At 39.3% G+C, this 20,749-nt stretch overlaps 2 protein-coding genes and 1 pseudogene across 13 annotated transcripts; 2 read left to right on the top strand and 1 right to left on the bottom strand.

The window, feature by feature from the left end:
• Positions 1 to 2,013: 2,013 nt before the first annotated feature.
• On the top strand, positions 2,014 to 3,037 carry LOC104606115 (glutathione S-transferase F13-like). The gene is made up of 3 exons (XM_010271169.3): positions 2,014 to 2,280; positions 2,367 to 2,415; positions 2,503 to 3,037. Exons 1-3 carry the CDS (start codon positions 2,131 to 2,133, stop codon positions 2,958 to 2,960), a joined length of 657 nt encoding a protein of 218 aa, XP_010269471.1. The 5' UTR covers positions 2,014 to 2,130; the 3' UTR covers positions 2,961 to 3,037.
• Positions 3,038 to 13,170: 10,133 nt separating this feature from the next.
• LOC104606116 (uncharacterized) lies at positions 13,171 to 16,208 on the top strand. 11 transcript variants are annotated; one of them, XM_010271174.3, is made up of 4 exons: positions 13,185 to 13,327; positions 13,451 to 13,505; positions 13,586 to 13,640; positions 15,460 to 16,208. In XM_010271174.3, the coding sequence occupies exon 4, from the start codon at positions 15,494 to 15,496 to the stop codon at positions 16,055 to 16,057; it is 564 nt and encodes a 187-aa protein (XP_010269476.1). In that variant the 5' UTR covers positions 13,185 to 13,327; positions 13,451 to 13,505; positions 13,586 to 13,640; positions 15,460 to 15,493; the 3' UTR covers positions 16,058 to 16,208. The 11 variants fall into 11 exon arrangements, with proteins under 11 accessions (XP_010269472.1, XP_088742748.1, XP_088742746.1 ...); XM_088886615.1 differs by having other exon boundaries at positions 13,186 to 13,327; positions 13,586 to 14,085; XM_088886622.1 differs by lacking the exons at positions 13,451 to 13,505; positions 13,586 to 13,640 and adding an exon at positions 14,000 to 14,085 and having other exon boundaries at positions 13,175 to 13,327; positions 15,473 to 16,208.
• A 2,002-nt stretch (positions 16,209 to 18,210) lies between these two features.
• On the bottom strand, positions 18,211 to 20,202 carry LOC104606117 (pentatricopeptide repeat-containing protein At5g66520 pseudogene; annotated as a pseudogene). The gene has a single exon (XR_016068695.1). The product of XR_016068695.1 is annotated as a pentatricopeptide repeat-containing protein At5g66520 pseudogene (transcript).
• Between the last annotated feature and the right edge of the window lie 547 nt (positions 20,203 to 20,749).

Below are 20,749 nucleotides of genomic sequence, written 5' to 3'. Positions count from 1 at the left end.
CGGCCTAGGGGGTGTCGGCTCGGCACGGTCCATGGCCTAGGCCCGTGTTGTACCATGCCATATCGTGCCGTGTTGTGGGTTGGATTAGTCCATGTGTTGAGCCTTGGGTCAAGTCAGACCGTGTATTGGGATAAAGTTATTAATATAAAAAAAATTGACAAAAAATTTAAAATTTTAATTTTATATGAATTTTGATGTATATAATTGTTTATATATATATATATAATAATTAAATAAATTAGTATAATAAAATTAAAAAATTATTTATTTTATTAATATATTATATATTATATATTATTATATAATTATAATTTATATAATATTATATAAATATATATAAATTATATATATGGGTCGTGTCGTAGGCCATGCTGGGTCGGGCTACGGGCTAGACCGTGTCGGCCCGGCCTGTGGACCTAAAACCCCAGCCCTAGTACAGCTCGCACAATTGTGTCGAGCCTAGCACAGCCCACAGTCCGTCGTATTGGGCCGATCCAAATTCGTGTCGGGTTGTGGGCATCACAACCCGATTTACACCTCTACCCACGCCTCCTTGAAAGATCAAATCGGATCGAATTATGATCAGATCGGATCGAATTAATATTTGGGGGAATGACCAATCAGCCCAAATCAGAATTTTATAACCCCATAGTACAAGGGGAATACATCCTAACCGTGAATTGATGCCAAATTCATGGGCAGGATATGGTTTATAAGGGAGGAGAGGGCTACTAGTAGGGGGGGGCTGGAATTCAGAATTCTGCATTAGGTGTATCTGTACTTCTCTGTTAATATTTTTATTTTATACATAATTGTAAAATAAAGCAAATAAATCATTTAAGGTAGATAAAATAAATTATATTTAATTTTTAGTTTTTATAATTATAACTTTCTGTTTTCCATTAATTTTGTTGGGAAAATTTATTTATTTAGTATTTTTATATAATTACTCAATTTTTTCAAATAATAAATATGTTTTCATTTTAACATATAATTATGTGTAAAATAATATATATATATATATATATATATATATATATATATATATATATATATAAATCATCTAAGGTAGATGAAATATATTATTTTTATAACTTTTAGTTTTTATTAAATTTTTTGAGAAAATTAAATCTTAAATTATTTATTTTAGTTTTTTATAATACTATTTTTTAACTTGTATTAATGATGAAAAACAATTCAAAAGTACTCAATGTACAATTTTGTCGAAGTAGACATGGATACACCTCCATATCGATGTGTATCGGATTGTATCCATCGATACGGTGCGATACGAGCCCAATACGGAGACGTATCATATCCAATCGTAGCATATCTTGTATCCATGATCATGGATACGGATACGATACGCCCCGTATCGAGAGAACATGATCATGGATACGAATACAATATGCCCCAATATGGAGGCGTATCTTATCATACCTTAATCCTTTCTTTCAACCAACGTTTAAAAAAACGACCCAGAAACAGAATTGTTCTGGCCACCGGTTTCCGGGTCGACGGTTCGACTGTTTGATTCGAATGGACAGCCTGTTCTGACAAACAGATTAAAAAAAAATAATTAAAAATAAAAACGGTCAAAAATCATTGAACAAGTTAACAGGTTGACGGTTCGACGGCCCGAATCAACAATTTATTGACTTTTCCAATGATTTTTGACCAAAACCAGGTTTTAAATAAAATAGAACCGATTGCTTGGACGGTTCCCATACCGAACGGTCCGACCGTCCGGTCAAAGGCGGTTCGAAAACCTTGCTTTCAACGATCAAGTTTTAAATGATCCAACATGTGAACAGGAGAGGTACATTTTGAAGCGAAAGTCAAATCAACGTGATCAACTTCATCGCTTACGTCATTGAAGGTTAAAAGTCGACATGCGATGTTTCCCACTTTGTATTGGAAACATCTCCAATATAAAGCCGCAGCCGCTATTTTGGTTCCTATTATCCGGCATTTTAGACCATGGACCTCTCCCTAGACCCTATATATACTCCTCCGCCCTGCTCCACCACACACATCCATACAGACTTACAGACAAAATAATATCTTCTGCTCTTCTACCATAACAGATCAATCTCCTCTCCCCCATCTACTCCTGCTGTCCCCGAAGAAATGGCGCCGGTGAAGCTCCTTGGACTCCCCATGTCGACGTGCACTGCGCGTGTGCTGGCGTGTCTCCATGAGAAAGGGATAGACTTCGAACTCGTCCCCGTCAACCTCCCTGCGGGCGAACACAAACAGCCTCCTTTCCTTTCCAAAAACGTAAATTCGTCCTTTCTCCCTCCACCTTTTCTTGGGATTTTCCCCTTTTTTGGAAAATAATTTTGATTTTTCATATGCATTTGCAGCCATTCGGTCAGATTCCGGCCCTTGACGACGGTGATCTTACACTCTTTGGTATGTATTCTACTATTCTCCATCTATTTTATGATTCCTGCGTCTTCCATTTCTTCTTATGTAAGGGTTTACAATTTTGATGACCAGAATCTCGTGCAATCACGAAGTACTTGGCTACCAAACGCAACGACGTAGGCCCTGATCTTCTGAGGCTGGGTGATGCCAAAGAAGCAGCATTTGTTAACGTCTGGTTAGAAGTGGAAGCGCATCAGTACAGCCCACCAATCTCTGCTCTGGTTTACCAGAGAGTAGTGCTCCCTGTCTTCGGTGGTACACCTGACGAGAAAGTCATCGAGGCCAACGCCGAGAAACTGGGCAAAATACTGGACGTCTACGAAGAGAGACTGTCTAAGAGCAAATACCTGGCCGGAGATTTCTACAGCCTGGCGGATCTTCACCACCTGCCCTACACTTACTATCTGACGAAGACCCCGGAGGCGAAGCTCATCTACTCCAGGCCGCATGTGAAGGCATGGTGGGAGGATATCTCTTCTCGTCCGGCCTTTAAGAAGGTCGCCGAGGGAATGGTATTGGGAAACGCCTAGAATGTCAACTGTTTTGTTTCTTTCCCTTGCCGGACAATGAAATAAAAGGCGGATTCTATTTTCGTTTTCAGTTCTCACCTCAACGACTCTGAATTTCTTGACTCTAGTTCAGATTGAATAAGCTTGTAACCGGTTTTGATTTGCTGTAGGAAAACTCATAAAATAGAAATAGAAAAGGGATCGACTGCCATGATTAACAAGAAAAGAGTTCGTCGACAGCAGGGTTCGAACCTGCGCGGGCGAAGCCCAACAGATTTCAAGTCGCAAAACATGATCATTAACATGCATTAACAACAGTTTGGAATGATGAAAAATCTATTTTAATCGATGGAATATTTTTGGGGGTCAAGAAAAGGATCGAGCGTCCAAATTAAGGATCGATTTCTTTTTGGCCCGGCTTTACATTTCAGGCCCAGGGCTATATCCCCTTTTTGTAAGTGCAAAACCTAGTGCAGGCCCAATCTATGATCACCCGTTGGTAAGGCTAAATTTAAAATGTCATAAAATAGGAGGATTTGGTCCAATATGAGTCCATTATAGATGGACCAGGTCCAATCCAATCCAATGAGTGCTTTGGACCATTTTGGACCGTCCAATTCAATGTATGGACCATTCAATCTGTTCAAATTGGTTTTAATTTAGATTGGTTTCAATCTAAATCTGATCTATTGACACATGTAGTCTTATCTTCTATCAATGAACTAAATATTGGTTCAATCCGACCTAATCCAATATAAATTCATTTCGAGTAGACCAGATCCGATCTAATCCAATAAATACTTTGGACCATTAAATCTGGTCTGATCTAATTCGATGTATCTTATTAGTCCATACATCCAATCCAACCCAAAACCAATCCATTAACACCCCTAGTCTCAAAGTCATAGGAACCATGTGACACTAGCCACTTTCTACTATGAAAGGGATCTCGTGATTATGTATATTTAATATTTTGTGTTTGAGGTCATATGATCGGAAGCCCAGCCCAACCTAGCCCATGATCACCAAGTTGTCATGTAGATGATCCTTGGTACATTTAACATAACTCCTAAACAACTCCCAACTAGCAAACTTATTACCATATTTTGCACATTGAATCTTGAAATATTGGTTTGAATGATTTTGATAGGCTAAGAATGGTAATACTTGACACACATGGCATCCCCAACATCCAACCCTATAGAATTTGTATTTATCTTTTGCATAATGATACATGCACATCTTATGCATTTATCTTGAAATAAAAGTGTTAAAAGGAAAAAAAAAAAACTATTGAACTTGGGTCCCTTTTTTTTAGAATTAGTTAAGATATAAGCTACTAAGCTTTATTTTTTCCTTTTGGATCATCCCATTTGAGCATTTTATCAACTAATTTTTATCTCATTATCTATCTTGAATATACTTTTTTTCTTGGAACCTCTCACCATAAACATATATTATAGAGTAAACTGAGAATAAAAATGGGAAAATGCTTTTCTTACTTCAATTTCTTCTCTTAAGCATGTCAACACAAATTTTGTGTATTGGATTAACATAAAATATGGAGACAAATTATAAAACAATAATTTTGTAAGAGATAAAAATGCAATGGGATCTAATTCTCTTTGATTTTGCTCGATCACATGAGCAATCTCTAATAGAGAGATAATGTTGTCTTCCTTTTCTCTTTCAAACTTCATATAGAGTTGAAATGAGTTTGCAAGTATTGTAGTTTTCAATTCTCAAGCGTTGGAGAAAATTGAAAAAATAACTCCCTAAGGCTATGTTTGGTTTGAAGAAAAAGGTAGGGAAAAGAAGGAAAATATAAAAAAAACTTACACAAGGTTTATAAAGGTTTTCCTATATTTCCCTTCCTTTCCCTAATTTTTCCTTCAAACCAAACACAGCCTAAGTGTGTATGTGAGATTAAAAGGAAGAGAAAGACTTATCTCATCTAGTGTTTTCTTTAGGCAATCGATGACAAGTGTTTGAGTTTAAAACTTTCAACCACCATGTAGTCGAGGGCCTTGATGAGCCAAATGGTATTGACATGGCACCATCCATGTGGCTGGCGAGCTAGTGCTAGAGAACACTGCATGTCCTGGATGAGATAGACACAAGACAAATGCTAACCGAGCCCCGATCAACCATCAAGGTCAGTGCAACCATGGTTTTCAAAAACCGGATTGGACCGAAAAAATGGGGAACGGTTCTATTTTACCTTAGAATTGTTATTTCGCCAAAAAACTATTAATTTAATCAGCAAACCGTTGACCTAAGCGGTTGAATCATTCGAAATGTTCAATGATTTGACTGTTTTTTATTTTTTTGTCAGAATGGACTGTCCGTTTGGTTTGAATGGTCTGACCGTTCGACCTAGGAACCGAACCCTGACCGTGCATTGTCCAATTCGGTTTTAAAAACCTTGAGTGCAACTACTCCAGTCTCCTGGTCCCGCTCTTGACGGACCCTGTCACCTATTTGCCTTGCAACATTTTAGGTAGTGATTGCCATGGAAGCTAACATGTGTTTTGTAAACGAAGAGCACAATGACACTGCCCCGACATCTATAAAACGGTATGTTGCCCAGGGGTAAGGGCTGTTTCTCACTTGCTCTCTTAAGCTCTTCAATTTGTATGACTAAGCCCAGCTAGTCTCAAACAGTTTGGCCTGGTCGACCTCTCATCTTCTAATTGATTTAAATATCAGAGTGCTCTTCTATAGGAATCCACCTTAGAAGCTCTAACTATTTACATGCACAAATCTATCTCATCACAGTCACACCACTTTAATTGTTGCTCTAACTCTGTATAGAGATTGATTATTGATCTGAATCGATCTGTATTGTGAGTTGTACATGGCAGATGATCTGATCAGGGGTCTGCAAAAGGGTTGATTGCACAGAGGAGGGGGTTGACGTTGAAGAGGAACTGCAGAGAGATCGAGATGAAGACAGATGGAAAAAGCGTCTTTTAGGTAGAGTTTTTGAGGAGAAAAACATCAACCCAGTGGCGGTATGAAGTGTATTTCTGAAATCTTGGAATTTGAGGAGAAAGTAGTAGTTGATAACACACCAGAGGGAGTTTTCATGTTTTTCTTTGAGCATGAAGTTGACATTCAATCGGTACTGGGTCATGGTCCTTGGGCTGTTTTGGGGAAAATTCTGGTCCTCAGACGTTGGCAGCAACCTGGCCTAGCAATTGAGAAAATGGGTACTTCTCAAAAACAGAGATTACTATACAAATTCATGGGCTTCCACTGGATCATCGCATTAAAAGTATTGGAAAGAAGATGGCAGCGACAAGAGTAGGTAGTATAGAGTGGTGGAAGACTCTTCACTTGAATTGCAAAAGTGTTGGACCAGCCATGTCCCAGCCCGTGTGGAGAGGAAATTCACAGTTGTGGGTTGATATTAGATATGAACATTTGCCATTCTTCTGCTACTATTCTGGTCGAATTGGCCATGATGAATTGAGAAATACTGTGTTGGACGGATGACTGAAGAAGAAACAAGCGTTGTTAATCCTTCTCATGGCTTTAATTTTGGTGCGCGCGTGGCTACGGGCTGATTCTCCAACAATGTATGGCAAAGTGAATTGGCGTCCAATAGGTGGAAGGTCGGATCCGAGGGAGGGGAAGACGGGGGAGTCTCAGTCGCTGACGGTGGCAGGGGTGACCGTTACTAGGGGCCGGGGCTTGATGAGAAGTCCGAAAAAATATGGAGAGAATTCAGGAGAACGTGGACAAGGTGGGCATGACAAGCTGGGTGAGATCTAGAGAGAGAGTGGACATAGAATAAATATGGGACTCCGAATCTCATGTTTACACAAACTCTGTCCACGTCTATCCACAACATACTACTCCCATGAATTGGGAACATCTCCCTCTGTATAATATTATGTAAGAGGATGAAATGTTCTCCATGTGTAATTACAATGTTATGTGGATAGACATGAACAGAATTTGTGTGGATAGGAGATCTGGACTCAGGTCGGTTTGAACATTGGGAATGGCATGAATATGGCTGACCCAAGGTTGTGACTTGAGAAGAGATTGGACCAAGAAATGGTCCAAGGTGGTTCAACTGCTGAAAATGAAATTCAATTGAGCAAGGATGAGGTGGTTGGTTCTTCATCAAAAGTTGTTACCTGTACAAAAGGGAGGGAGGAGTAAATGTAGCCTAGGGGTTTTTGTTAGAGTGTTGAAAGTTAATATGGGGTTTTGGTCTTGAAAGTAAATATGAAAAATGCGTATAATAAAGTTGAATGGGTGTTTATTGTTAGTGTTGGAGGCCTTGGGGTTCTCGGATAGCTGGATCCACTTATTTTGGAAAGAGTACAAATATAAATATATACAATACAAAAATACAAAATACAAAGTTTTACACTCTATATACTCTTTCCAAACTGAGCCTAATGAGTAGGTTGGTTCATGAAGGGAGGTTGTTTGGGGGAATTGAAAACAATGAATGAGGCTCTCCAACTTTTTTGTGAAAGCTCAGGTCAAGAGGTATATTACTCTAAATCTGGCATTTTTATATGTAATAATGTCCACAGGCGTATTAAGAATATGATGGCACGATCGATCGATCATTACATGTAAAGTTCATTAATAGGAAGTGTCCTTTCCTTCTGGTGTGTGTGAAGATATGGAGCGGTCAATAAGATGGTTTGTTTGGAACAAGAGTGTAGGTGAGGGATGTCACTCTCCAATTGGCTAGAATATAGTCCGTTTTTCAAAAAAATGCAGGGGGCCTTGGTGTGAGAAGAATGAAATACATAAACAATGAACTCTTGCAAAAGTTGGGTGGAACCTAAATCTACTTGGACAATTATTCTTAGGCTGGGCTTGGAAATGATGCAAGTAAGTGTGAATGTAAATATGTAGAATGTAAAATGGTTCATATAAATTGTAAAGTTGGGTTAGTTATGCAAGGACAAATTTACCTTCTTACCAAATAAACTTTTAGCCGTAATGGATGCAAATACGAATTCCAATAAAGCATGTCTTTTTTTATCAAAAGTCCAATTGAATGCAAATTTATTTATTTATTATTGTTATCATTTTACATCTTATTATTAATGTAAATATAAATTGAAAAATGTGTTTTATGTCATTTATCAATGTATAAATGTAATGTTACCAAACACAGGCAAAAGTGAACCATAGTGCAAATTTACTCTGAATCAAAATCTGCACTCCATTTGCATCGTTTCCAAACGCATCCTTAAGGCAAAACACTTCCCATATGATGGTTTCATGGGGTCCACTCCTAGAAAAGGTGATTGTTGGGTTTGGAAAAGAAAATGAATTTGTAATGTGAGATATGTTCTGAAAATGAAGTAAAATAAGACCTAGAGCAGAATAACCTAAAATTCAAAGCAAAATTAAACCAAAATTTGCATTTTTTTTTCATTTGCACTCCCATAAATTTGTACTAGAGCAAATAAAATTGCACTGCAATCAAACACAACCTAAGGAACAAAATAACAAGAAACATACAAGATCAGGTTCGGTCAGGGAAAGTCCATGCTCACACTGTGCCAACAACCTCTTGCAACCTTGCATTAGGAATATCTACCCATGAAATAAAACATGTAAGTATGGAGATATCCTCAATGCAAGACTGTAAAGGCTGGTCGAACTCAAAACAGACAGACAGTAGATAAGAAAATAGAAATGTCAACAACATTAGACACTAGGGATGGCAACAAGGCAGGTTCTAAAAGGGTTTTGTAAATTCTAGTCCCTAAACCTTTCAACCCGTACCTGCCCCAAAACCCGTAACGTGTTGGATTTTGAGAATCCAAACCCTATCTGCACATGAAAACACAAAACCCTATCCTCCCCGTATTCAAGGGTAGGGGCGGGTTGGATTTAGAACCCATATCTAATTTCCTATTATTTGTTGTCATATATAAAAATAAATAAGTAAAAACAAATAAACAACAAAATTTTCAATTATTTGGTTAAGACATGTAAAAAACACAAACTATCAATTATCTTTTACATGAAATCCAAAATATTATTAAATTCAACACTTGGAACATAGAGTTTATATGCTTTCCAACAATATGCAAGTGGGGGAGGGTTGGGTTTAGCCTAACCCTACCCATACCCATAGAAGTTGTAAAATCCTACAACCCATCCCCGCCCCAAAACTTGTCCTTCAAGCAAAAAGACCCACCCCGTCAGGTAGGGTAAAAATTGTCATCCATCCATTATTTTCAATTCTAATAACAAGGAATCCCCCCCCCCCTCAAAAAAAAAAAATGCTCTTAGTAACATCAGCCCTCGAACTCTCCATCGAGCATTATTCGGTTGAAATTAAAAAAAAAAATATTTTCGGTTAAATTTTGATTTCGGTTTTGGGTTTTCAGCTATTTGATTCGATTTTTAGTTTTCAGCTATTTCAGTTTCAGTTTCAGTTATATATTATTCATTTCTAACCAAAAATCGGACAAAAAAAAATCAACTTCAGCTATTTGGTTTGGGTTATTTTTTTTCATTTATACTTCAATTTTAAAAATCTCGATTTATTCAAAACGATTTTAACCAAATAAACTAAAAGCTCACCCCTTTTAGTTTGGATTAAATTTTCAATTTATTCGGTTCAATTTTTAACTTCCCCCTAGTCTTCATCATACATATACACACACAAGAATAATCCCAAGTTGGAAAGTTCCGCAAGGGATTAAACAGTCATTTCCCCAAATAATGTGAAAAGAAACCCCCCATTTGATAAGATGGCTTCCTCAAAAATCAGTAGAGGAATCAGCTTGTCACCATTTTTGTGACTTGGGATGACGTTCAAAGTTCTAGGAGATGGCTCTACCTTTGCAAATGCGAGGGATTTTCGAATCGATTACTTACAATGGCAGTGATACGTCCATGACAATAATGCTTTAATAGTTGAATGTTTGATCTTTAAAGAAATCGCCTCGTAACTCGTAAATATAATCTCTGCGGTTCTACCTACCTTTGCTGCTTTTTAGCTTTCATCCAGACCTCTGTTTCCAAAACCCATGTATCAAAATCTGGCATCTTTATTTTGAACCGTCCCCCTTGCCATCAAAGAGCTTGCTAGTCAGAGACTCACATAGACCTCTTTATCTTTTTGGCAGTTTAGTTTTTTTTTTGTGTTAGTTTAATATAATTCCCCTTTTACCCAGAAAAATGAATAATAAATAAATAAATGTTACCTTATATACATAGCTATAAAGCTTTTCTGGATGACCTCCCTGCCTCCCTCTTAAATCTCTAAATGAGAGGAATCTCACTTAAGTACTCAATTTACTGCCAAACCAATCACTAGTTCCTATTCAAAATTGGACGTCCAATAAATTCTGTTCAAAACTGGGCATTTTAGACAATAATCCAAATCCAATTGTCAGGTTATTGTTAGTTTAAGATTACGATCCTGGCATAAAAAAAATACAGAATCGTGATCAAAATTAAAAAAAAAAGGAATAACTACGTATTAGAGTAGTTGGTTCAAATCCAATAAAATTTCCGTTCCAATATGTTGTGGTAAATAAGAAAATGCCTATTACCAACTGAGGCTGGTAGGATCTCTGACTCGTAGCAGAGAACTGGGGTCAAACAAAAATAAAAAGAAAAAGAAACACTCTTTCACTGCATTCAAAAGTAGAAACATTAGAATACAATCAATCAAGTGCTATCACAGGTGAGGATTGAAAGCTACGTCATGAACTAGTATGAGAGATGCAGTGGTAGTGTTTTTTCATAAATTGGGAAAGAGGGTATGTTTCGGATTGACTCTTCTTTCCTTCGCATCACGTTCAAAAGCTTTCCTGTGACTTCGGACACTTCTTATTGATGATGAAATGGGCCATGAATAAATCGGTGAATTGCGCCCAACTTTTGATGGAGCCAGGCACGGGGTTCCTATATCAGGTCCGAACTACACCTTTGAAGGTGGTGGAGAAAGACACGCACATACACATTTCGTTGGTCCCGACGAGATGCATCTGAGACTAGAATGTGTCTACATGAAACTAGAATGTGTCTACATAATCATAAAAACCTCTCTTTAGTTTGACTTTAGCAAAACCCTCCTCTAGACTTTTAAAGAATTTGACAAAAACCTGCCTTCTGTTACTGACTAAGTAGAAAAACGTTAAACCGATGCATCAAATTTTTCCAAATTCCCATTTTACCCTTTTATAAGTTAGTTTACATATTCTTTTACTGAAATACCCCCATTTGAAAATTGATCAAGAAACTCCCTTCGACCTCATTATACTTTTCTAATCCCTGAACTCCACCATTTGAAGATGAGGAACACAGCTCTTTCGATATTTTATCCAAATCCTATCGGTTCAAAAAACGAGTAATCCTGAAAAGTCTGTCATTTTCTTATTCTTTCTTTGCTGTTTTCTTCATCTTCTTTCAATATTCCTTGAAACTCCCTCGACTCAAGAAGTAACATTTGCTCTTTCAATGTTCCTCCTCTTTCACCGTTGAAGCTTACTCCAGTCAAGTAAAGAAGCAACATTTGATGCTTGGGACAATGGGAAATGTAGTAACTCGTGTATTAAGGATGATACAAGTGGCAAATCTGACTCAGTCTCAACCAAACCAGTCAAGGAAGCTATGTTGAACCCTCGCCATCAACAGTCAAGGAGCTTGTGCCTAATGGGAATGAGAGTTCATCAACTACAGTTACGCTTGGTCCATCACCAGTCAAGGAAGCTAATGGGAACGTTTCTTAGTCCATCACCAGCTGCAAGGGCATACCGGGGAGGAAGAGAATTTTCTTCAAACTTCCCCTCAAATCCTTGGACGACTTCTGAAATTTCTACCTTTTTGGCGGGGTATGTTTCTCTGTATCTCTCTTACTGTGAGCTCCCTTGTAGGCCATGATTACAGAGACCGATCTCTCCAATGGTTTTGTTCACGGAACAGAGAACTCTTTGACCAGACTGAAACATCACGTCTTCATGCAAAACCTCGAGACCCCAGATGGGAAAATCGGTTTTTCTGAAAAGGGTCTCAATTTTCTACGAGGTTCGGAGATTGGTCATAATGGGTTTCCGTTAAAACCATCGATAAATGGCAATTCTGGTGCTCAGGAGTTGACTCTGAGCTACCTGTGCGATAATTCTAAAATGGATTTTCAAGACAGAGATTTCTAGGAAGAATTTGTTGAGTTCTTTGGAGAAAGGGAGATATAAGGGAAAGGAAGTGGTTTCGGAGAACCAAAATGAAGAGGATAGATGGGTAGAGAGGGATTTTCTGCAGTTGAACAGTGCTAGGGGAGCAGGGTCGAGGCGAGAGTTCGAGGAAGAGGAAATCGACAGAGACAAGAGGGAAAAGAAACCAAAGATTGAGACCCTTAATCTCTCTCTAGCTTTGCCGGATGTCTCACTATGCCTCAACACTTCGAACCCAGCTCCGAAAGCTGACCCTCCTGTTCATCTAAAGTCAGTGAGGAGCACTCATTCATTGGCGCCGTCATGCTCCGATGACTATACAGTGGCATCACGTTCGTACTCTTATTCCCTCCCCTTCTCTTACAACCCCAGCTGCTCACTCACTTGAAACTCGACCAAGAATTATGAGTACTTGATGGGAAGCCACTGAAGAGAGACTGATCAGTTTTGGAATTGTGGAGAGGGGACTAATGGCTCAGTTCACAGTCAGTTCAGGCCAGTCAGCGACAGAGTTGTTCTATCGAACCATGGTGGTGGTTTCAGCCACCCCTTGATGCAGGGTGGCCGCCCGATCAATAAGGACTCTTGCAACAGTCTTTACAGAAGAACTACATTCTCCGATAACCATTCGTTCTTTCCGTCTGAACTACCTGCGAGGCCAAGAAAGGATACTTTATCAGCCAACTCAAGAAGAAGAGCTTCTGAGCAACAAATAGGTTTGGAGAACTCAAACGGAGGGAGAGCACGTAAATTGTCCAAGCACTAAGAGCTTCACGAGCTGCGTTCTCATCTTCAAACGGTGGAGTTCAAGGATTAGAAAAGTATAATGAGGCCGAAGGGAGTTTTTTTGGTCAATTTTCAAATGGGGGTATTAACTTACAAAAGAGTAAAATGGGAATTTGGAAAAAAATTGATGCACCGGTTTAAAGTTTTCCGTCTGAATCAGTGACGGAAGAAGGTTTTTGTCAAATTCTTTGAAAATCTAGGGGAGGTTTTTGTATTCGTATACGTGTGCATTAATTACACGTGAGATAAAAGGGCAAAATTGTCTTTATGATCGAAAATAGATTTCTCCTTCAACACTGCCCTAATCTTCCTTCTTTTCTCAGGATCTCGGCCTCCACCATCTATATAGCTGACACAGTTTTCGGGTTTCTCCACCTTCTTAACCGGTTTCACGACCGACCGCTGCTTCCATCTCCTCCAACACAGGTACGTCTTTTGTTCTTTCTGTTTTTCTTTTTGGTTCCTGTTCAAACTGGTTAAGCTCAGATGAGGAAATGTCTACAAACTTCTTCTTCTCTGTCTCTCTCTATCCCCCCCTCTCTCTTGCAGAAGTAGCAAAACATGCCCGAAATCCAGAGGATAATGACTCAAAACTTTTTAGTCCGTAAGGCTTTACCCATTGTCCATTTAGATAAGGCTCTCCTCGACCAAATCTGCATTAACCTCCCTCTGTTTCTGTTACAGAAAGAAGAAACCATGGTGATACTGTCTAAAATCATGTCTGTACAAGTTTCCTCTGGTAAAGACCTGCAAGAACTCCTGTAAGGCTGTAATAGAACTATCAAAGCCAGACTTAAAGACTCTCCTTATTAAGGCCTGTCAAGATTTTGGGTTCTTCAAGACGATTAACAATGGTGTTCCAATGGGCTTCGTCTCCAGAATTATAAGTATTATGATGCTAAGCTTCTCTATGCAAAGCTTTCAATACTAAATACCTATCTTGGACGTAGCCAGACATCTTTGTTTTTTCATCTTAGCGAGCTAGAGTTCCAAACATGTGTTGGGTTCTGTTTCTATGTGACATGTAAAATTGATTCAGAGACCAGGGGGAGGAGTTCAACTCTGAATGGATTATTATCTTTTATCTTATATTTAGAGATAAGGAAAGGGAATTAGGAGAATCACAAGCTGAGACCAAGGAACTAAAGTACTCTGAACATCTCAAAGAAAAGGCTGTCCAATTGGTAATACATGAAGTGTCAACTATCAACATGTCAGTTGTGTATAAATATTTGGAAATGTCAAAAGGTTGTTTTTTTATGAGTTGTTTTATGTTAATGGTGAACTGCCATTAATTCATTTGACTTTTAAGCTCAACTCTCAGTACTTGGTTTTTGCGGATTTCCATCTTATTGCAATCCTAGTAATAGAAGTGTTTGTTTTCTTGAAAATCACTGCTTGCATAGAGATCTATGTACTGGCATTGCATTGGTATTTTTGCAATAAACATGTACCAACAAACATGATTTTTACCCATTTATGCTAAAACTTTGAAGTATCCAGTTACATTAAATGTGATGGCAAAGAAACATATAAATACCATGCTTTAAGTGACAGCAAATTGGAGAGTGAATTTTGTGATTGACGTTTGAATGGGTGGTAATCACAAACCATTTTGCCCAATTAAGGGAAATTCTGAACATTTTCCTTTCCCACTTGTTCCATGGAACAATGGTTGAACTTTATTTACATCTTTTTTCATGTAATCTTGTAGACCTCAAATATAGATTTTCTGATCATGATCACTCTCATTACAAGAACCCATGGAGAAACCAGTGTCTTCAAGACTTCAACCCATCCTTTACCCAAATGGTTGAATTGGTGAACCAATGACCTGATAGCTGATTGTATTTTGAGCTTTTGATAGTTTTGAATGTTTCACTGGATAATCAGCAAACCTGCCACCAGCCATCTTTTAGGGTTGCCATCCAGTTTATTTATATTTTTGCTTTTCTAAATATTGGGAGACACCAAAAGGAACATTATCATTTTTTAAGTTGGACAAGCATAGTGAGAGAACAATAACAATAAAGAAATTTGTATAAACGAAAAAAAAAGAAAAAACAAAAAATCCAAAAGAGTTTGAGGAAGTTGTATTGTTGAAATGTTGAGACTTGAGAGATCTCATTTCAGCAAGAGTACTAAGCATTGGTCTTTACTTTTTCGTTTTTCTATTCTATTTTTTTTTTTTTATTTCAAATTATATACTTGAAGGGAGCCAAGGAAGCAAATTCACTTTTACCAGGGTAGTTGTGTCATCCACTCTCAAGCAATAGGTTTGAATTTTTGGAGTCTATAACAAGGTAATAATTTCATTTGTGAAGTCACCTAACTGCTTCCTAGGGATGTGACATCTTCCCTAGTCTCAGCACCTTAGTGCTTGGACAGGCCTGGTTTGATTGGGCTCAACTAATTGGACTAGTAGATTTGGTCTTTAGGTTTGATATATTACTATTTGCCATAGCTCTTGATTTTTTTTTTCTGAAGAGGTTGTATACCATACAATACTTAATTTACACTAATTTTCTTCTTAACATTCCATCTAATCCCTTCCCTAGAATACTCAAACAGAGAAAGTGAAGGTAAACAGAGATGAGGCCTCTAGACGAGAAGGAGACAACAGCGGTTTTTGAGAAGCTCTTCAAGTTCACAGGAAATAATCTCAAGAACATAGTGGAGAGTTCATCACATGAAGGTGTAGATGAAAATGCAGGCTGTTACTGCTTTCGCCTCCAAAAGAACAAAGTGTATTATGTAAGCGAAGCCTTAGTCAAGCGAGCCACCAACATCGAACGAGACAAGCTTGTCTCCCTCGGCACCTGCATTGGCAAGTTCACCAAAGGTGGTAGCTTTCACCTAACAATCCAATGCCTCAATCTCTTAGCTGTTAATGCAAAGCACAAGGTTTGGTTAAAACCCACTTCCGAAATGTCTTTCTTGTACGGTAATCATGTTTTGAAGGGTGGATTGGGGAGGATCACAGAGAATACAACAGCAGGTGATGGGGTTGTTGTGTTCTCCATGTCGGATGTGCCGTTAGGGTTTGGGATTGCAGCCAAGTCAACACAGGATTGCAGGAAGTTGGACCCAAATGGGATTGTTGTGTTACATCAGGCAGATATAGGAGAATACTTGAGGATGGAGGATGATCTCTGAAGTTGGACCCCTTGTCAGTTGGTTTCTGTGGGGGGATTTTTTGATGTCTTTGTAACATTTTTTGATAGATAATTGATTATTGATGTCTTTGTAACTCGGTAGATGTTAATCAAAATTTTTTATGGGTTTCTGCAAGTGAAGTCTTTTTCAACCTTTCACTGGTATGAATTTAATCGAATTTCACTACTATGTTTCTTTTTTTTTTTGCATTTCCCGTCTCATGTGGTAATGTTTATTATGCTAATTCTAGTAATGGACTACGGATTTCGGGTGAAAATGGAGCTTCTGAAATTTTCATCCGCTCCTTTCATCTCTTTTTTATTTACTAGTATTTGTGGGGTGGTGGCGGATGGTGATTCTTAGACTTCAGAGTCCATTTCTCAATGGATTTCAAAGGTATGGAGCTCTCTGTTCGTCATACTCAGGAGGTATGACTAGATTTGGATTTGGAGCTTTCTCCCATTATCACTCTCCTAGAAGCCCTTGACTACTCGCCATGGAAGGGAATGCTCTGTAGGAGAAGTGGATTAAGCTTGCAGGCTTTTGTCTCCACTTTTCACTCATTAAGTGAATAAATGGTGCTAGTTTCTAAATATGTGATTGGTAGGCACTTTAACGTCAGAAAATTATTATTTGGATTGCTTGGAGATATAAATCATGTATCTTGTAAGACAGCTTTGTTGGATGTTGGTGATGTGATCACTGCATACTGAAGTCAAGGTAAATGATGCTAACCAAGGGGTTGAAACCAATAGTTTGTATATTATGTTTAGCTTCATTAACCAAAAACTTCACAAACTGCAGTTTATTCATTGAGACCGCATGTAAATTAAAATATTTGATTATGGTAGGTGGTAATACCATTGCTTTTTTTGCTTGAGCCCAGGAGAAGAGCGCCTCCGTGGGAGATCCTCCTCCTCTAGTTAGCCTGCCATATGAAACAATTGAATTTTAGGCACACGGGGACGATTACCACTCTCCAATAAAAGATTCAAAACCAAACAAAGAAACAAATCGGTCCCAGTACTGAACTTTAACTTGGTAGGCTGGATGAATTAGACGGATGCATTGCTAGGACTAGGAGAACCTTGTAACGGTATCGGTTCTGACACCAATAAATTTTACCTAGGAACATTCCTCGACTGACCTGCAATCCCGTTAGATCTATCTAGCGACGATGCATCAGAAAATTCATCTTGATAAGCCTTTATAATCCTCATCTGCATTTGTCGAAGACTAACGGCATAGTCATAAGCGTCATTCATGACCTTTCTAGCATCAACCAGGGCTTCCTCCAATTCTTGATTGCGCAAGTAATATGAACATATCTGGTTTAGGAGTTGGTCGTGCCTTTCTTGGAACTTAAGCAACCTTTCCTCGGCATGTTCCAATGCATCGTTGATGATTCTCAGCTTTTCCAGTAGTGCCTGTTGCCGCTGCCATTTCTTCAAGTTAGAGAAACAGAGGAAGGCTGACGCTGAGAAGCCAACAATGACACATAAAATGCGAGAATAATCCATGGAGTTGCTGCAAGATGAATTGCAGGAAATAAGAGAAGAAGCTCATATTCTTTGCTTTGATTTTGGGGAAAAGGTGGTATGTGGTGCTGTACTGCTGTTGCTTTATGTGAATGCAAATTCAGGTGCTTGCCTGATGCTATTGTTCATATTCAAAGCTTCGTATTCAAAAGTTTGGGCAAAACCTCGTCCGAATCCTTGGTGTTCAATCAGTGAGGGAGTAGTTTCTCCAGAACAGAATTGGGACATAAAGGGGAGGATTATTAGAACATGAGGGTTGGTATCTTGTGGAATGGTTCTTCAGTTCTTGATATAAGCTAAGGTTAAGCATCTTGTGGTGACATAGGCTCTAAAGGTTCTTATTTGATGATATGAACACGGGGTTTTATCGAGCCGACCCATATGTTTGCACAAATAGGAAGGTTTAACCATGGACCCATTGTTCAGCCAGAGACGCAAAAACACAAGATTGTCTGTGTGACTATTTCCTATCTTTGTGATCCGTCTGTCTCTGTCTGCCTGCCTACTGCAAGAGTTAGCCAAGGGCAGCAATTAGGTTTTGTTGCATTTTGTTTTTGTTTGTATGCTGATGACATAAATCTTCTTTGTTTGCCCATCTATAGAGCAAAAAACAGGTTATAAAGAATGATTTCAAATAAATTGTATACTTGTTTGAGCCTTGGTTGTACAGACACATATCAGATCAATGGAAACTTTTGGCTTGAGACTGAGGGGGAAAAACAATAACCCACAAGTAGCCTTCATCCCAGCCTGCACCCCTGGTTCATTCTTCTAAAATCTAGTAGGCCCTAATTGATCCCCGAAGCCATCAGCCATCCAACCACCGCGTTGCCCAAATCATAGTAGGCCTATCCGCAGTTCCAGAGTGGGCCAATGCATCGATCAGGATCATCCTTTCTGAGACCACCCTGGTCTGTTCAATTACTCCGTCTGAGGCAGTAAACAAAAGTTGCCAACTGCATCAATCTAAGACCATTTGATTGATCAAATTGTTGATGGCATGACACAAGACTGCAGACCCACGCTATAAAAATAGAAATACTAGCCAGCTGATCGAAAGAAACCCGGCAAGCTCAAACAGGTGTAATTTCTTCCAAGAAATGAGACTCATGGTGCTAATAATCCATAAACATGTCTCTTGGGTTCTTGGAGTTGTATTGAACTAGATCCTAAATCCTTCCTAAGTCCCCTGTCTCTCATTAACCGCCTCACCTTCTCCACATCGTTCCACCTGCCCATCTCTGCACACAAGTTGGATAACAGAATATAGTAAGCGCCATTGTTAGGTTCCAACTCCACGAGCTTCCTTGCTGCAAATTCGCTGAGTTCTAAATCTCCATGAGCTCTGCACCCGGCTAACAGTGCTCCCCACATAACTTTTGTAGGATGAAAAGGCATTCTTTCTATGAATTCGAATGCTTCTTCAAGATAACCTGCACGCCCAAACAGATCAATCATACACCCATAGTGTTTAACACCTGGTGAAAATCCATATTTCCCATCAATCATGGAATGGAAGATCTCTCGGCCCGTTTGAACTAACCCAGAATGGCTGCAAGCACATAGGACTCCAATTAAACTCACTTCGTCCGCCTTGATCCCTTCTTCTTCCATCCGAGAAAACCACCGTACTGCCTCCTGTCCGCTCTTCGCCAGAGCGAGTCCTTTGATAAGTGAGTTCCACGTATAGACATTCTTCTCACCCATACTATGGAAAACACTCAACCCCGCGTCGATTCTACCGCATTTCCCGTACATATCAACCAAAGAAGTGCCGAGAATCACATCCAATTTCCATCCCTGCCTTGTTATGAAATCATGTATCCAAGCACCCATTTCAAGCGCACCAGAGCTGGCACATGCGGACAACGCATTCACCATCGTCACGGGATTTGGCAATACACCTGAGAATTGCATCTGCTCGAAGGCAATAAGTGCCTCGTCAAGCTTCCTAGCACTTCGATTGCCGGCAATTAAGACAGTCCAAGAAACAGCATCTTTCCGAGGCATTTCATCAAACACCCGTTGACATGTCTCCATATCACCGCAGGCCGCGTAGAGGTTCAACAGTGAATTCTGAATGTAGATATCATTGAAATGGCCTAATTTAATGATCTGGGTATGGACGGCCTGGCCCTGTTTGAGGTGCTTGAGGTCAGAGAGGGATTTCAGAATGAAGGGGAAGGTGAAGTTATTGGGAGAAACAGAGTCTCTCAGCATACGGGCATAAACAGAAATGGAGGCTTGGGGTGAATGGGTGTGAGAGAAGGCTCTGATGAGGGAGTTGCAGATGAAGACATGGGGTCTAGGAATCTGGGTGGCCAGGAGGAGCGCGGAGTCTAAGAGACGAAGAGATTGACAAGCTTTGATGAAGTGGAAGACGACGGTGGTGTCGAAATGAAGTTTGTGAAGTATGATTTGGGCTTGGATTTGGTGGAGTTGTGTGGGAGAAGTGCAAGTGTTCAAGAGATGGAGAATCCTGTCTCCTATGCTGTAGAGTTGCGAAGACGAACTCATCTCATGAGCTCTTAGGTTAATTCAGCTGCACTCTGGGAATCCAAATGTCTCTATTTGTGGGGGTGGACTGATCAAATAAAACAACTTTCTATAATGGTCTAGATTTAATTTCCTACCACTTTTTTTTGATAAATTACAAAGATCACCTTGTATTATGGGGTCAGTGACAAAGACCTTATATTTTAATTTGCGACAAAGTTCCCCCTGAACTTTAACCATTAGACAATGACCCCTTTCCATTAATGTTTTCTAAAATGACTATCCTTTTTCCATGGATTTGATAATTATTGATGGATATTGTTCATCATCTTCGACCTTCGACGAGAACACAGCGGCGTAGTGCGAAAACACTACTCCTTTCTCTTTGTTTTCTCCTATTCTCTCATACTCCCTCTCTCTTCCTTATTCCCGTCATTCTCCTTCCTCTCTCGGCGACCTAAACTCGAACCCGAGCCTCTGTTCATCGTCTTCTCGACGAGAACGGAGTAGTGGCGGCGGCAGTGTGGAAACCTCACTCCTTTCTCTACTTCTTCATCTTTTTCTTCCTTCCTCCACTTTCATCTTCCTTCGCCCTGTTCCCAGTCTTCACTGCTTAGGAACAGATCACAGTAGCAACCATTGTTGGGGGCCGTTCTCT

Source organism: Nelumbo nucifera, chromosome 4 (assembly GCF_055504915.1).
Source record: "Nelumbo nucifera cultivar China Antique chromosome 4, China Antique-T2T, whole genome shotgun sequence".
Classification (NCBI taxonomy): Eukaryota; Viridiplantae; Streptophyta; class Magnoliopsida; order Proteales; family Nelumbonaceae; genus Nelumbo; species Nelumbo nucifera.
This window is presented reverse-complemented; position numbering and strand designations above follow the sequence as displayed.

What these genes read in the sequence shown, in the direction of transcription:
- LOC104606116 (XM_010271170.3), top strand. Translation starts at nt 15,494, where the DNA reads ATGAGGCCTCTAGACGAGAAGGAGACAACAGCGGTTTTTGAGAAGCTC.
- LOC104606115 (XM_010271169.3), top strand. Translation starts at nt 2,131, where the DNA reads ATGGCGCCGGTGAAGCTCCTTGGACTCCCCATGTCGACGTGCACTGCG. An exon ending in CTCCTTTCCTTTCCAAAAAC is followed by an intron (nt 2,281 to 2,366) that starts GTAAATTCGTCC and finishes ATGCATTTGCAG; the next exon opens with CCATTCGGTCAGATTCCGGC. An exon ending in CGGTGATCTTACACTCTTTG is followed by an intron (nt 2,416 to 2,502) that starts GTATGTATTCTA and finishes TTTGATGACCAG; the next exon opens with AATCTCGTGCAATCACGAAG.